This window comes from Pelophylax lessonae (assembly GCF_965119305.1).
Source record: "Pelophylax lessonae genome assembly, chromosome: 4".
In the NCBI taxonomy this organism is placed as follows: Eukaryota; Metazoa; Chordata; class Amphibia; order Anura; family Ranidae; genus Pelophylax; species Pelophylax lessonae.
The window spans coordinates 531,098,017-531,115,072 of record NC_138771.1 but is presented as its reverse complement, the minus strand read 5'-3'; the positions used below and the strand labels follow the sequence as shown (position 1 = coordinate 531,115,072).

Here is a 17,056-nt window from a genome sequence, read left to right as displayed (position 1 = left end):
TCTGCAGTATGCCAGTCAACACAGCAAAGAGTTAAGCAAGTGTTACCCATGGAAACTATTTCAGACCTATTACATTCTAATGACCTCATTTATCACAGCTGCTGCAGGGATAAGAAACGTGAGCACTCCATTTGTTGTCATTTCCTAGAAGCCCAAAGGTTAATACCAATATTGGAACACAAAATTGGTGAAGACATGTTGGCTATCGCTGGGGATTAAGCAAAGAAATGTTGTCTCTGTCATGCGAACAGTTAATATCCAGACACATGAGCAGTCATTGACAAGCCAGCACATCTCTCGTTCCAAGCTCTTCCTTACATGATTGCATTTTAATTGTGATGCTTGCCATTTTAATATGCTGGAGACTTGTACTCCCTCCATTCAAAATGGCACAGATGTAATGAAGGGCACAGGTCACTGACAAGGCAATGAATCAAATATTACGAGAAAATGACACAGTAAAACTTAATTTCACAAAGTGTAATAGATAAGGAGATAAGGAAAGCATGTCTGTGTGGCTGTGTGTTTGTATTATGTTTAGTTCTAATTTGTATATATATATATATATATATATATATACACAGTAGCTCACAAAACTGAGTACACCCCTCACATTTTTGTAAATATTTTATTCTATCTTTTCATGTGACAACACTGAAGAAATTACACTTTACTACAATGTAAAGTAGTGAGTGTACAGCTTGTAAAAAAATGTAAATTGGCTGTCCCCTCAAAATAACTGAACAATCAGCCATTAATGTCTAAACCGCTGGTAACAAAAGTGAGTACACCGCTAAGTGAAAATGTCCAAATTGAACCCAATTGGCCATTTTTCCTCCCTGCTGTCATGTGACTCGTTAGTGTTACAAGTTCTCAGGTGTGAATGGGGAGCAGGTGTGTTAAATTTGGTGTTATCGCTCTCACTCTCATACTGGTCACTGGAAGTTTAACATGGCAGCTCATGGCAAAGAACTCTCTGAGGATGTGAAAAAAAGTATTGTTGCTCTACATAAAGATGGCCTAGGCTAAAACAAGATTGCCAAGACCCTGAAACTGAGCTGCAGCATGGTGGCCAAGACCATACAGCGGTTTACCAGGACAGGTTCCACTCAGAACAGCCCCCGCCATGGTCGACCAAAGATGTTGAGTGCATGTGATCAGCGTCATATCCAGAGGTTGTCTTTGGGAAATAGACGTATGAGTGCTGCCCGCATTGCTGCAGAGGTTGAAGGGGTGGGGGCCAGCCTGTCAGTGCTCAGACCATACGCCGCACACTGCTTCAAATTGGTCTGCATGGCTGTCATCCCAGAAGGAAGCCTCTTCTAAAGATGATGCACAAGAAAGCCAGCAAACAGTTTGCTAAAGACAAGCAGACTGAGGACATGGATTACTGGAACCATGTCCTGTGGTCTGATGAGACCAAGATAAACTTATTTGGTTCAGATGGTGTCAAGCATGTGTGGCGGCAACCAGGTGAGGAGTACAAAGACAAGTGTGTCTTGCCTACAGTCAAGCATGGTGGTGGGAGTGTCATGGTCTGGGGCTGCATGAGTGCTGCCAGCACTGGGGAGCTACAGTTCATTGAGGGAACCATGAATGCCAACATGTACTGTGACATACTGAAGCAGAGCATGATCCCCTCCCTCGGAGTCTGGGCTGTAGGCCAGTATTCCAACATAACGACCCCAAACACACCTCCAAGATGACCACTGCTTTGCTAAAGAAACTGAGGGTAAAGGTGATGGACTGGCCAAGCATGTCTCCAGACCTAAACCCTATTGAGCAACTGTGAGGCATCCTCAAACAGAAGGTGGAGGAGCCCAAGGTCTCTAACATCCACCAGCTCTGTGATGTCGTCATGGAGGATCGGAAGAGGACTCCAGTGGCAACCTGTGAAGATCTGGTGACATTCATGCCCAAGAGGGTAAAAGCAGTGCTGGAAAATAATGGTGGACATTGTTACTTAGGGGTGTACTCACTTTTTCTGCCAGCGGTTTAGACATTAATGGCTGTGTGTTGAGTTACTTTGAGGGAACAGCAGATTTTCACTGTTAAACAAGCTGTACACTCACTACTTTACATTGTAGCAAAGTGTAACTTCTTCAGTGTTGTCACTTGAAAAGATATAATAAAATATTTACTAAAATGTGAAGGGTGTACTTTTGTGAGATACTGTGTGTGTGTATGTGTATATATATATATATATATATATATATATATATATAGCCCTGATTTATAAAAATGGTTCAAAGTTTTACCTCCGGTAAACCTTAAAGCGAAACTGAACTGTATTGGAGCACCACATACTGAAAAGGCTATTTTAATAATATTTAATATGCAAAGCAAGTTTACCCATCCATCCATGTCTCCATGCTTTATATTGTTAAGAAATCACTTTGATAAAAAAAAAAAAATAAATAAATACCCTAGCATTTCCAGCCATGGCCATCTTGAGTAAGGGCAGACGATTAATGGATCATTTACTTCCTGGAATCCATCTGCCCTTAGCTTAAAGTGATTGTAAAGGCTCGTGTTTTTTTTTTTTTTTTAAACAAACATGTCATACTTACCTGCTCTGTGCAGTTGTTTTTGCACAGAGCAGCCTGGATCCTCTCCTTCTTGGGTTCCTCTTCGCTGCTACTGGCCCCTCCCTCCTGTCGAGTGCCCCCACAGCAAGTAGCTTTGAGCTTGAGACTTTAGAACCACTTTAAGTAATCATTCATGCAGTTGCCACTAGATGCCTGCTGGTCAGGGATGGTGACTAATTAGTCAGTCCTTTTTAAAAAAAAATGTGTCTGTTTCTAGTCAAATTTTTTAATATCCTGTAAAGCTTGGATTTTGAAGCAATGAATGTAATCACTGTTTATGAAACTAGACTATTTGAACCATACCAAGGCCCATTATGTTTTATAGGAGGGGGTTCATTGCTTGCTTTTAAATATCTGTAAAAATGTTGTAAACCCTGTGATTTCAACAACTCTTTCTGTTCTTTCTTTAGTTCTTCTGGGTCCTGCTTGTCATCTTCATCCTAGAACTCCTACTGATTGTCATTGAACTTGTTTGTGAAACTCAGGTAAGTGTAACATCTGTAAAAGCCTCAAGAGTACAGGATGCAGGGCTACATGTGATTTTTAAGAACAATTATTACATTTTGCTTTCTTTAATTTCAAATATTTGGTAAATATGTACAAAGTTAGTTTATTGCACACAAGCTTATCACTATTTCTTAATAACAGAATTTGGGGCAATTTGGAGCTAGACACCTCGGGCCTGGCCCCCTTGCAACTCATTACAGATAGACAATTAGGTTGAGCTTGCATACTCAGTCGATGGGGTAAAGCTTACCCTCACCTTTATTATCCTGATGCATAATTATAGGACACATTGTTGATAACGTATCAGGTATAGTAAATGTGGAATTTATTAAGACGTATGGTTGACACACGTAGAAGTATATTGGTTCCTTTTGGATGATGGTTAGTCGGAGTCCATGATATAGGGAGACATTATGTTGACATGTTGTAGACAACATAAGCTTAAGCCTCGCACACACGCACCGATTGTTGGCCGACCGATCGGCCGTCTTTTGTCCAGTGTTGTTGTGTTGGTTGTAATGTGCTCTAGACTGCACACAAATTTTGTCGGCCAACAACTACCAACTTCAGAAGTGATGTCATGTTCTGGTTTACTTTCCGTGTGTTTTTTCTTCTCTGAGCATGCCCAGTCTTGCTCTTCTGACTTTTGTTGGCCGAAATCTGTACTGACTGACGAACAATCGTCCGTTCTGGTGACGGCCAACAAAAATTTTATAGCATGCACACCAGATTTTGTTCGGCCGAAAAGTCGCAGTCGGTTGTCGGAAGCATCATACTAACAAGCCGACAAGTGGCCGATCGGACGTTGGCCGAAAATTTACGGCCAACAATCGGTGCGTGTGTACGAGGCTTTACTCCCAGGGATGCAGTTCTGTTCTCCGTTATACTGTAAATGCATATGTTTTAACTACGCATGTGATAACAAGCAATTCTTTTTCTGTGTGAAATGGTACAGCCCCTTGACAGGTTTAGGGCTCATGTCTGCCTTGCCTGACACTAAGGGCTCTTTCACACGGGCGATCAGTTTTTATTCTCCGCTCCGGTCCTTTTTTCTTTTTTTTCACAGAGCGGATGACACTTGTGTCATCCGCTCCGTATGTCCGCATATCATCCCATCCGTTTGCGGATGATATACGGACATAATGTAAGTCTATGGGCATTGCGGATGTCAGCGGATGACACCGCTGACATCCGATTTTGCTTCCTTTCCGTTTTTTGAACGGAGGAAAAATAGGGTTCTGTTCCGTTCCAAAAAACGGAACAGAACTGAAAGGAAGAAAATCGGATGTCAGCGGATGGTATTCCGCTGACATCCGCAATGCCATTGACTTACATTATGTCCGTAAATCATTCGCAAAAAAATAGGATGATTTGCGGACATACGGAGCGCCCGTGTGAAAGGGCCCTAACTTTTTAGAGATGTCTCTTATGCATTTTAACATTGTACTCTTGGTTGGATGGATTAGTCCCCGTTCACACTAAGGCGACCTGTGAGGCGACCTGGTCGCCTCACAGGTCGCCGTAGGTCGCTTTCCATAGGGAAGCTGCGGACCCGTTCTAATAGGAGCGACACAAGTCGCTCCGACTTAGAAAAAGGGTCCGGAGCTTCTTTGGGGCGACCCGGAGCGACCGTCATAGACTTCAAGGTTATGAAGTCCGTGCCGGCCGCTCCGAGGTCGCGGTGCGCTGCTCGCACCGCGACCTCGGAGGTCGCCCCCCTAAGTCGGATCGCCCCTGTGTGAACGGGGCCTAAAGAGACAATGTATATTGTTTCTTTTTGGTTTATACTTCTTGTATTTCTGTACTTTGTTTATTCTGCTATTTGTTTTTGTACTTAGGCTTATGTATTCTAGGCCTACCTGTAAACTTAAAAGCAAAATCTTTTCATAAAGAATATCTGATTTAAAAAAAAAATATTCTTAAAAGAAAATCAAATGTAAAAGAGGAGATGTAGAGCAAGTGTGTATTCTTTGTTCTATATGCAGAATTTATGGAGTATTTTTAAACATAACAAACGACTTTTAAAAAGAACACTTTAAGCCAAAATTACAATTTTTTTCATTTGGTCTTTAGTTTAGCAAGCTTAACACTCCCTGCCTGGAATAATATTTTCTATACAATGATCATTAATGAGAAGCCAACGAGTTCCTTTCTTCCTTGTTTCTATCTCTGATGGCACACATTGCCCAGTGTTTGTGCTTTGTGTGAAGTTTGAGTCACTGCTTTCCAATTTTTAATGCAGTCACGAGGAGTGGATTGCTCTTTTGTTGATAGAGGGTATGAATCATAAATTCATCTTTTGCAGCATCACTTGTCTCATAAATGGCAAGTAGAGCGCTAGAAGATTCTTAGACTTCAGACTGAAAAGAGGCAATTTCACGCCACATTTCTGAATATCGGTATATGAAAGGATTTGACATCATGTATACGTCAGAAAGGAATTTAGCTAGTAAGAATTTGGAGGAAGAGTAATCACAGGGGTAATAAAAAATTGAGCTGGGTGCCGATTGGTAGATGTGAAGCTCCAAAACAAACAACAGTTATGTGTCACTGTAAAATCAATTGTTAGAAGTTCTGTATTCTAGTTTTGTGAACAGTAGAAGGGTGCAGGGATTGGATAAGGTAGAGCCTTACCTGTACAGAGAGTTGCAGTGTGGCTTCTCATTTTTGGTATTATTGGCAGCATCATTTTGTGGAGTTAAGATTCTCTGTTCTAACCCACATTTCCTGCTGGAGATAGAGCCTACAGTATGTCCTTCTGCTTGTATCATTCAAATTTGTCTCTGTATTATAAAGGGTGTGACTCTTTGACCGTGATTACCTTTGTCCCAAGGATGGAGAAAATTAGTATAGATTATCATCAACCAATTTTTATTGAACCCATCAGCCTTTTTTTGATGAAAATAACTAGAGGCTAGTTTAAAAACAGATTAGAAAGCTTTGCAAGAATGTGAAAATTACATTAATTATATATACAGGAATACACAGTTGCATTCATGGGAATCACTAGTGTCATGTACCCTTAGCTGGATGTGGGGAGGAATGCCTCTTGTACAGCTTCGGCTCGAGGGCCACTGGTGGTGAGACAGTAGCCGCTGGAGCACAGCGGGTTAAGAGCGCCTATGATCTGTCCTGTAGTCTGTGCAGGTAGATGAAACAGCAGGCAGACGTGTCGGCAGGATAGCTGGGAGCGGGCAGACTGGCTTGGCTTGGCTGATGATAGACTGTGGATGCACAGCAGGGAGCAGGTGCCAGAAGACGCTGGACTGAAAGAGCTGTAGTAGGCTGGAAGAGCTGGAAGCAGGGTCAGACGAGCTGGGTTGGTAACAAGTGGACAGATCAGGCATATACAACAGACAGCAGCGTAGGCAGAATCAGCTATGGATGCAGGATCAACAGGTGTAGCAGGCCGAGACAGAACTCGAGATGAAGCCACGGGTCAGGACTACAGGCAGACAGGAATGGTCGGGAGCAAGCCGGGTACACAGAAGTGGTTAAAACGCAGGAATAAGGAATGTAGGAACAACGCAGAACGCTGTAGGCCAAACAGCAATTAGCCAGTGCTGAAACTCTGTTTAAATAGGCTGTTTGGCGCCAGCCTTAGTGACAGATGCGCATGCGCATTTGCATTCGCACATGCGTATGTACATGTTTGCCAACATTTGTTTGGCTTGTTCTTGGATGACGGATGCGCATACGTGTGCGCCTGGAAACAGCCTCTGTACTATGGCGAAGCCTTTCCTGACAACTAGTGCCAGGCACTTGAAGCATGTGCCTCATATATTTTGCTGAGTCCCCTGGGTCCTGATGCCACAACATTCCATTATTATTTTTGCATCTTCACCTCCATATTTCATTGGACCTGCATCTGAGGGCAGTGGTTGATGTTTGCTCCACCCTTGGCATTATCCTCCACTGGAAACATGAGTCCTTGAGTCCTGTAAATAGAAACATCTGGTGGACCTGTAGCACGGCCACATGCTTGATTCAAGCCAGCCGGTCTGTTCATCTGCACTTGGTGTCCGCTCAAGCACTGCAAACAGCAAGTAAGAGAGTGGGTACCTGCAGTGCAGTTGATTGGAAGGTTGGACAGGGGGTTCTGAATGTGGTGGGTATTGCTGGATTCTCTGTTTTGGGGTTCGGAGTTGTGTCAGGGATGTTTTTGTGCTTATAGAAGGGATGTTTTTGCCAGGTTGAATGTGTTGGAGCTGCTGGGGGGGATTTTTGTTTGGGAAGGAGAGATCTTTTTGATTGAAGATGGGCAATTTTGTTTAGAGGGGCGTTTTTCTTGGAATGGGAGGTTCCTACTGCTGCAAATACTCCTGGTTTCTGTACTTTGTAAATTTCACACTCCTGGCCTTTCAATCTATAGTTTTCTTACCCTTATCCCCTGTACTCTGTATGTTACATACTCTTGGCCCATACACTTTGTATGCTGTGGCTGTATGTTACACACTCTTGACCCCTGCACTCTGTATACTGGGCTCTCTGTTACATACTCTTCATCTCTGAACTCTGTAAATTAAAGTGGTAGTTAACTTTTTTATTTATTTTTACCTACAGGTAAGCTTATAATAAAGCGTAACTGTAGTTAAAATGAATATCCCCTAAAGTTGCACTGTTTAGGAGATATTCTGTGTCTCTGCAGCCGGTGACATTACCGGTTTGTCGTTCCTTCAGAGCTGTGGCCAAAACGTGATGTCATCGCGGATTGGCCTTTCATGGGGCTGCAGCGTACGAATTCGGAAAGGGAAGACCAGGTGAAGATGGAAGCCTCTGCAGCGGTGACAGCACACTGCGGGATGGTTTAGTTTCAAGGGAAGTCTTTTGGTGCAGTGCATACTAGTACATTATAACATTACTTTGCTGGAGAAAATTTTTCTTTTTGTTTTTTTTTTTTTTAAAGAAGAGTTTTCTACCACTTTAAATAATTATGCAGTCCTGAACTATAAATGCTATATTGTACATTAGATACTTCTGATCGAAGTGTTCATTTTCCTAACAGTTTTTGGTGGCTAAGTAGTCCCTAACTATTTTAATGGAGTCCTTTAAGTTAGGGGCAAACAAAGTGTTAGTTTTAGTTTATTTATTACTTTATTTTGTGTGCAGAACGTATCTATTGTTAAAGAGTTTAATTTAAAAGGGTGCTGAGATTTATGTGTGTCTGTGAGACTGTCAATTATGGAAAAAAAAAAAGTTTATTTTCTGGGTACAAGGACTGTGTCATATGTGTGATGTATATACTGCATGTAGGCTTAGGTTCTTTTATCAATGCCCTTTTAAGCCCCTCTCACTGTCAGCACAATCACACCCACAGGTCCCTCAGAATCCTAGCAATACCCCGGTTGCTTTAATCTTTTATATATATATATATATATATATCTTTTGTGCTGACAACATACATTTTTTCCTTAAATTGTGTACATTTGGCTGCTAATACCAGCATTGTCCCAGCACCAATGCCTTCCTCTGGAACTGTGCACACACTGGACATCACTAATAGAAATTACGCATACTCATTTTTCTTTATGTTTTTGCTAAATTCACTAATACAACACAAATATCGTATGTGCAGTGGACAAATACTTTATAAGATACATTGATTTGCAGGAGGCGTAACTATAGCTTCTATAGATTTAAATAATTCTGTTTTGCTGCAGGCAATCCATGAATATTGATGCAAAGTCTTTGGTATAGACTCCCTGCATGGTTGTGCCCTTGCCCTTTGAGTGAATTGTCATTTTGCTTCACACAGTCATGGCATGCAGAAAGAATTTGTATTTCCAACTGCTGTGATGAGTTCATCAAAAGGTTGTCTGGAAAATCAAATTTCTTTCAAATCAATAAATACAAAAAAAGAACAAAGAATGGCACGTTACATATTTGTTTGTGCAACTATATAATTTTTTTTGAAAAAAACTTAGATTTAAAATGGTACCAAAATTTTACACAAAACAGTTTTTAGAGCTCCCCCACCCGCAGACACTCTAATACAACCTTTCCTAACCCTTTTACCTCACCGGAGCTCTTGAAATAATTTTCAGGTCTACGGGTGCTCTTGGAAAATATTTATCGGGGGTCAGTGGGGAAATGCCACTTATATTGTTGGCCAGTAGGAAGGATGCCCTCCTTACAATGGTGATCAGAATGCCAACCTTACACACAGCTAAAAAGATCATTGGTGTCATAATACTGGCTCCTCCAAGTAGAATTGGCACCATAAATATGCAGGAACCATAAGATGGGAAGTCAGCCAGCCACAGCTCAAGGAATACCTAGCAATTCCTAGAGGATTAGAGTTCCACAGAACCTCTTTTTAGAATGACTGTTCTTGAGGTTGCTCCCCTTGCGCTTCACATTGTTTTTGGTTGTCAGAGATAGTGGTAGGCCCTGCTGTGTCCTATAATTATTTGGTAACTAAAAGAGCAGTAGGAACAACAGATCTCCTTGTGGTTTAGGGCTGTCTCTTCTTTTCATGTATTGATAGGCCAAGCAGTTTTTTAACCAGCAATGCTGAGAGGCCTACAGCATGTGCATGACAGGTGCTCTTAAGTCTTTATTTAAAGGGTTAGTTCACCTTTACCTGCCAAAGCAGATAATGGGTGTTTGTAGATAAAACAAACTGTGCAGCTTAAACTTAAGTTGAATAATACCCTTGCTATAGGTGTAGGCCATTTACGTACCTCCGGAAACCTGACTGGAATAATCCCAGGATGTTGCTAGGACCTTGCTAAGTGACGCCTAGTCATTACTGCTTGGCGCCACCATTACCATTACAACAACTACTGCATCAGGGGAGAGAAGGAGCATATGAGGGGCTTTGAATTGGAGAAAAAACTCACTCCCGTGATGGCGAAGATGAACAGTAACAAGTAGGCCTCACTTAACAATGTCCTAGCAACATCCTGGGAGTATTCCAGTCAGGCTTCAGAAGGTATGTAAAATGGCCTACACCTATTGCAAAGACATTATTCAACGTTAGTCAGAGTTTGTTTTTATCTACAAACACCCCTTACCTGCATAGGCAGTTTTTTTGCAACGGTGAACTCACCCTTTAAAAAAAGAATAATTTGGCTGCATCTCCTATGTATCTAGCCATCTGTTTTCCCTTGTAATATATCTGTCTTGTATGTTTGCCTCAATGCAAATAAATAAACGGCATTCACATTGTTGGCCTCATATTAAAGAGGAAATAGAGGCAATGACTGTTTTTGTTTCTGAAATGGTAATGTATGGTTAGCAGAAAAGGGTGCCAAAATTACTGGATGTGTTCATTTGATTTATGGGTATGGCGAGGGGAACTCATTAATTACAGCTAGTGGAGGTAATTAGACATTCCTATTCTTGCCATGATTAATTAGACATGCCCATTCTTTTATAATTGCCCATAGTTAATATATTCATTGTCTCTGGTTTGGCAGAAACTGTAAAGAAGTATGTCTTATAAGCTGTGTCCTCATTTGTTCTTTGTCATATTTTTTTGTTCACACTTAATATGGGGTAATGCTTTAGGTGTAGCTTGGCATTGTATTGGAGGTCTACATGGATATTTCTGGTTCTGTCTGCCTTATGAACATCCAATTCCTTTTCACAATGCTGAGAGCATAAAAAGTATTTGTTGATGATGTGCTAATAGCACTTACCTTTAGTAACCGATCACATGTCCTTTTTACCAGGCTTACATCAGGTAAGAATTATGTCTGAATGGCAATACTGCTTTTTAGCAGGACCTTGCTATAAATGTTGGAATGTGTAGCAATAAAGAGGAGCTGCACAGTCATTTTACAATGAGGCAGTTCATTCTCAGAATTCACAGCAGAAGTACAGAAAGGAGAAGTACAGTCAAAGCTCGTTTGGCTGTACTTCTCCTGTGGATCACAGGAGTGCAGTTCTTTCTGCACTCCTGTGACCCATTTTTAGCTGACAGCGGGCAACCATCTTGGACATGTGCAGACTGCTGCCTCTTATAAACCCTGATTGCATCATTACTTGCCTGATGGGTTGCAGTCCTTTTCCTTGCGTTTGTGCCCCAAGGTGCATCCCTGCTAGCAGTCTTCTGTTCTCCGTGTTCCTCCGTGTATGACCTGGCTTGGCTGACGACTCTCCTGGCTCTCAACCCTGCATCGGCAGACCATTCCGCATCGGCAGACCACCCGCTTCTGGAATTGACCCTGGCTTGGATGACTACCCGCTAGTAGACTTGACCCCGGCTTGTTCCTGCTCTCACTTCCTCACTCTTGCTGTGCATTTATTGTTGTTTGCTCCAATAAACTGCTTTACTTTACCTGCATCCCTGTGTGGCCTAGTTTCCTGACAGTATGCAAGGGCCATGAATCCTGACGATGCAGGTGCTCCTACGCTCCCCATGCTGGTTACCAGGCTCGATCAACAAGATCACATTTTGTGTCAGTTCGCTCAGGCGTTGCAGACATTGCTTGCACGCACAGCGCACCTTGCTCCTGGTGGTGCTAGGCCGGTGGTTCCTCCTGTTGTTGCACCTGCTGCTGCTCCTGTTGCTGCTCCTGCAGTTGCAGCTGGAGTTGCTGTAACCAGAGGGATGACTGGTTCAGCCCCACTTCCGCATCGCTATGGGGTCGAACCGAGTCAGTGTCGTGGCTTCCTAAACCAAGTGGGCATTTATTATGAGATGGTTCTTCAGGCTTTTCCTTCTGACAGGTCCAAGGTGGCTTCCTAATCTCGTCGCTCTCAGACAAGGCCTTGACCTGGGTGAATCCCTTATGGAAGAACGATAATCCTATAATACTCGATTACCAAGGTTTTGTTGCCTCCTTTTGTAGGGTATTGGATGTGCCTGCTCGCTCTGCCTCTGCTGCAAAGCTGCTCCTGTCCATTCAACAGGTTATACAAACTGTTGCCGAGTATGCCATTGTATTTTGTACCCTAGAAGCAGAGGTGGGCTGGAATAATGAGGCTCTGGTGGCATTCTTCTCTCGTGGTCTCTCCGATGTATTAAAGGATGAGATTGCAGTCAATGATCTCCCTGACGAGCTTGAGGCTCTCATTTCCTTTCTGATTTCGATCGATACCAGGCTCAGGGAGAGACCATCGTTTAGGGAGTGCCTGCGGAAGCCTCCTACCAGATTGGCTCCTAGGTTTTCTTTCCCACCCATTCCTCCGTCACCTTCCACGCCTCCTAGGGATGGTGCGCCTGGCTGTGAACCCATGCAGTTGGGGTTCACTCGCCTTTCTGAGGCTGAGCAGGCCTTTAGTAGGAGGGAGGGCCAGTGCCTGTATAGTGGTCTTGGTGGGCATTTCCTGAAATCCTGTTCGACCCGTCCGAGAAACGCTCGCACCTAAGGTCTTGTTGGGGCAGATCTTAGGTGGGATTTCCTTGTCCCCGGTTTCCTGTAAAGATAAACCGCTAATCACAGTTGTCCTCTCCTTGGCAGTGGGTTTGGTGGTTACTCAGGCGCTGGCGGTTATTTTATTGACAGTATGTTTGCAACTGTGAATTCCATACCCTTGCAGCCTCATGTTTCTCCACTAGTTATCAAGGCGATTGATGGCAGACCCCTGCAACCGGCACCGGTTGATATGGCGATATGGGCTATTCACAGGGAGTTAACCTGTTTCCAGGTTATTTCATCGCCACACTGCTCCATTGTTTTGAGGTACCCTTGGTTTCAGAAACACAATCCGACCTTTGATTGGCAGTCATTCAAGATCCTCTCTTGGTCTCCTTAGTGTGGTGCTGTTTGCATCAATGGGCCAGTTAAGGTACTTTTTACCTCCTCGGATTCAGTGTTGCCTACTTAATATCGTGAGTATCAAGATGTATTTGACAAGTTGGGACTCTTCCTCCTCATCGTCCTTACGATTGTGCCATAGACTTGCAACCTGGTGCCATTTCCCCTTGTGGCAGGGTTTATCCTCTCTCGGTTGTAGAGAATCAGGCCATTGAGGAGTACATTGCGGGTGCACTTGCCCAGGGGCACATTCGCAAGTCCACTTCTCCAGCGGGTGCTGTTTTTTTCTTGGTAAAGGAAAAGGGGGGGGGGGTGAGTTGACACTTTGCATTGATTATAGGGGCCTCAATCGCATCACGGTCAAGAATACATACACAATTCTGTTGATTACTGAATTATTCGACCACCACAAGGGAGCAACAGTCTTTACCAAGCTTGACCTAAGGGCCGAATATAACCTCGTAGGTCTCCGTTCCATTCAGCATTTCCTTGGGTTTGCCAACTACTCTCAGAAATTTATCAGCTAGCAGTCTTCTGTTCTCTGTGTTCCTCCGTGTATGACCTGGCTTGGCTGACGACTCTCCTGTCTCTCGACCCCACATCGCAGACAACCCCGCATAGGCAGACTACCCGCCTCTGGACTCGAACCCGGCTTGGATGACTACCTGCTTCTGGACTTGACCCCAGCTTATTCCTGCTCTCACTTCCTCACCCTTTGCTGTGCGTTTATTGTTGTTTGCTCCAATAAACTACTTTATTTTACCTGCATCCCCATGTGGCCTGGTTTCCTGACAGCCCACCGTTGGCTGAAGTCAAAGAGCCGGTCCAGACAAGAAGAATATTGCGACAATATGGTCAGGATCCACCCACAACCCTGGACCAGCACTTGGCTCAGCCTCTCAGCGAGTGGAGAAAAACCTCTAGAGAAAATCGCTCCAGTGAGCAAGGGGGGGCAGAGCAGAGAGCGGTGACTGATAGTCACCAGCTGTCTGCTCACGGAGCTGTGAGCACCAAGCGATCAGCCTGCACCACATACTAGCACATTATGAAAGACTTACCTTAAAATGAAGCCCCCCAGCGGCATGCTGTCACCGCTGTAGAGCCTTCCATCTTCACCCAGTCTTCCGCGGACTCAGGCCATCTGACTGACCGAGCCGCGATGATGTCACTTCCAAGCATGCGCTGGGAGTCTCAGCCGCGTCCCAGCTTTGAAGGAACGGCATGGGTATGTACCAGTGATGTCTCAAGCTGCTGCTCACTAGAATATCTCCTAAACTGTGTATATTTAGGAAATATTAATTTGACCTACAGGCAAGCTTTATTATAAGCTTACCTGTAGGTATAAAAATAAACAGAGAGAGAGAGATTTTTCTACCACTTTAAGCATTTCTGGGGACAAGATGCTTTGGGGAAACAAATTGCAGAAAATGGCCTGGTTATGAAGGAGGATAAACTTTCCGGAGCTGAAGTGGATGAACCAGGTATTGGTACTTTTGGCAGTGTGGGCAGGTGCCAAGTCCTGCCCAAAACTCAAATCAGCATCTCCATAAAGCTGGTCAACAGAAGGAAGCATTAAGTGCCCTAGAACATCCTGGGAGAGTGCTGCGCTGACTTTGGACTTGATAAAATACAGTGGACCAACACAAGCAGATTACTTTGCTCCTCAAATCATCACTGACTGTGGAAAATGTTGCATTTCATTTGAAAATCAAGGTCCCAGAGTCTAGAGGAAGAGTGAAGAGGCACAGAATCCAAGATACATGAGCTCCAGTGTGAAGTTTCCACAGTCAAGTCCAAAGTCAAAGCAGTCCTCTACTAGGAAATTTTAGAGCACTTTATGCTTCCCTCTGCTGACCAGCTTAATGGAGATGTTGATTTCATTTTCCAGCAGGACTTGGTACCTGCCCACACTGCCAAATATACCAACACCTGGTTTAATGATCATGGTTTCACCGTGCTTGATTGGCCAGCAAACTCGCCTGACCTAAACCCCATAGAGAATCTGGGGGGTATTTTCAAGAGGAAGATGAGAGACACCTGACCCAACAATGCAGACGAGCTGAAGACCACTATCAAAGCAACCTTGGCTTCCATAACACCTCAGCACAGGCGGATTACCTCCATGTCACGCCGCATTGATGCAGTAATTCATGCAAAAGGAGCCCCAACTAAGTAATTAGTACATACTATACTTTACATGGACATACTTTTCAGTAAGCCAAAATTTCTGTATTAAAAATCCTTTTTTATTGGTCTTATGTAATATTCTAATTTTCAGAGATACTGCATTTTGGGTTTTCACTAGCTGTAAGCCATAATCATCAAAATTAAAAAAAAGAAATGCTTAAAATATATCACACTGCGTAACGCATCTATCTAAAAATATATGAATATCACTTTTTGAATTGAATTACTGAAATAAATTAACTTTTTGACGATATTCTAATTTTATGAGATGCACCTATATTACCAACATTAGAAAATTAAGTAAAAAAAAATAAGATAAGCCTTTTTCTTAATTTTCTTTTCTTTCAGCATCTTAGTCAATGCCCCCTACCTATTCTTATGTGGTAGTGCAGTGTTGATTTTGACGTCAAATTTCAATTTAGTTTTAGTGTTAGTATTTTGACCAAATGCCATTTTAGTTTCAGTCGTATTTTAATCATATGAAGTGTTTTATTCGTATTTTGGTGGGCTATAATAATGTTAATTTCATCAATGAAAATATTTTCGCTGAGGCATGCTGCGGCTCACTGCAGGGGGACTAGTGCGTCCCTGTTCACCGATTCAGGTGCGAATCAGGTCCAAATTTCTGCCTGAATTCGCACCTGATTCTAAACCAAAGGTGCACAGGACCCTTTCCAAATGCAGACCGCAGCCACCCGGAGCTGTGTGAACCGGCCGTATTGAGAGCCGACCACAGTCTCCTGTCATGTGAATTGGATGCAGGGAAATCCCCATTCAATATGCATATGTGTGAACCCAGCCAGATGAAATTAACACAGATGGGGACTCAACTCTTCCACAATACATATGACACAAAAAAACGTGGTGAAGAAAACAATGAGGGCATCTTTGCTACTTACCTGCATTAGGGTTTATGTTCGGCTTACCTGCTTCACTCTGGGGTTCTCTTAGAGCCCTTCCTAAAACAGAAAGTTGCCACCGGAACTGCAGACCATTTGAAGGTTTCCATGTAGTTCTGAGTAACTTTATGATCTGATCATGGCAAGTAGTACGTTTTTTGTCACATATAGTTGCCTTACCTTTTAGCTAGCCTCCATAGTAAAAGCTTTGTATTTGAGTGAAACTGCTTACGTGATTGTAGATCAGACATGCTGTTTCAAGGTTAAACATTCATCCCAGTCAGATAAAGTTTCATGTACTTGGGTATCTAACAATCATTTTCTTCCCCAGAGAAATGTGAGCAGTTGATTGATTTACTGCTAGGCTTCTTCTGGCTTTTCGAGAGAAGACCAACAAACTTCAATAAAACCCGTAATGCTTTTTAGTGAGTTCTTATGGGAGATGTCTCTATACATTAGGTCAATTATCTCTCACTTACTCAGTAAACGGATGGTTAGGAAAAGCCATGCCCGGGCTCCATTTTCACTATAAATAGCATTGCATTGAAGGAACACATGTAGGTCAGTGTACTGTTCTTGGGCTCAGTGAACAAAATGCAATTAGCTCTGTAGCTGGCCCTTAACGCTAAATTGGCATTACAATATATAGAAATCAATGGTTCAAATCAACAGGCTTACGCTATACTAAAGGATTATACAAAATATTGATCTTAAGAGTTTATACAGTAAAGGAAATGTAATGTTACATACTTAAATTATGTTTGCTTTCAATTTACAAAGGAGACAGTCCCTGTTGTAGTTTTATTCTAGGTTCACACTGAATGCAGCTTTGAAATCGTGTAACTTCACTTGAAATTTAAAAGCTGCATGTCAGTGCAACTTTAGGTGTGACTTAGCTGACATCTGTGCGGCTTCACGCACAGATGTCTATGCAAGATGCACCTGAAATTGCCAAAAGTAGTACAGGAACTACTTTTTCAAACTGTGCAGCACCTCAAAGTTGGTGTCACACTGATTTCAATGGTTCCATTGCCGACAATACAGTGCGACCTGTCAAAATGCATGACAAGTCACACCAGGGGGCTTAACTTACTCCTATTGGTTACTAACGTGCCATTTACAGTATATGCAATTTCAGGGACATTCTTTTCTTTGCATGTTGCTTCAT

General features: G+C 42.9%; 1 protein-coding gene across 1 annotated transcript in view; it reads left to right on the top strand.

Annotated features, from left to right (window-relative positions):
* LOC309552437 (tetraspanin-15-like) overlaps window positions 1-17,056 on the top strand; it is a 231,451-nt gene that overhangs the window by 144,627 nt on the left and 69,768 nt on the right. Inside the window, exon 3 of the mRNA XM_082253392.1 lies at window positions 2,999-3,073. Coding sequence (XP_082109518.1) covers window positions 2,999-3,073 — 75 coding nt within the window. The remainder of the gene's footprint in view (window positions 1-2,998; window positions 3,074-17,056) is intronic.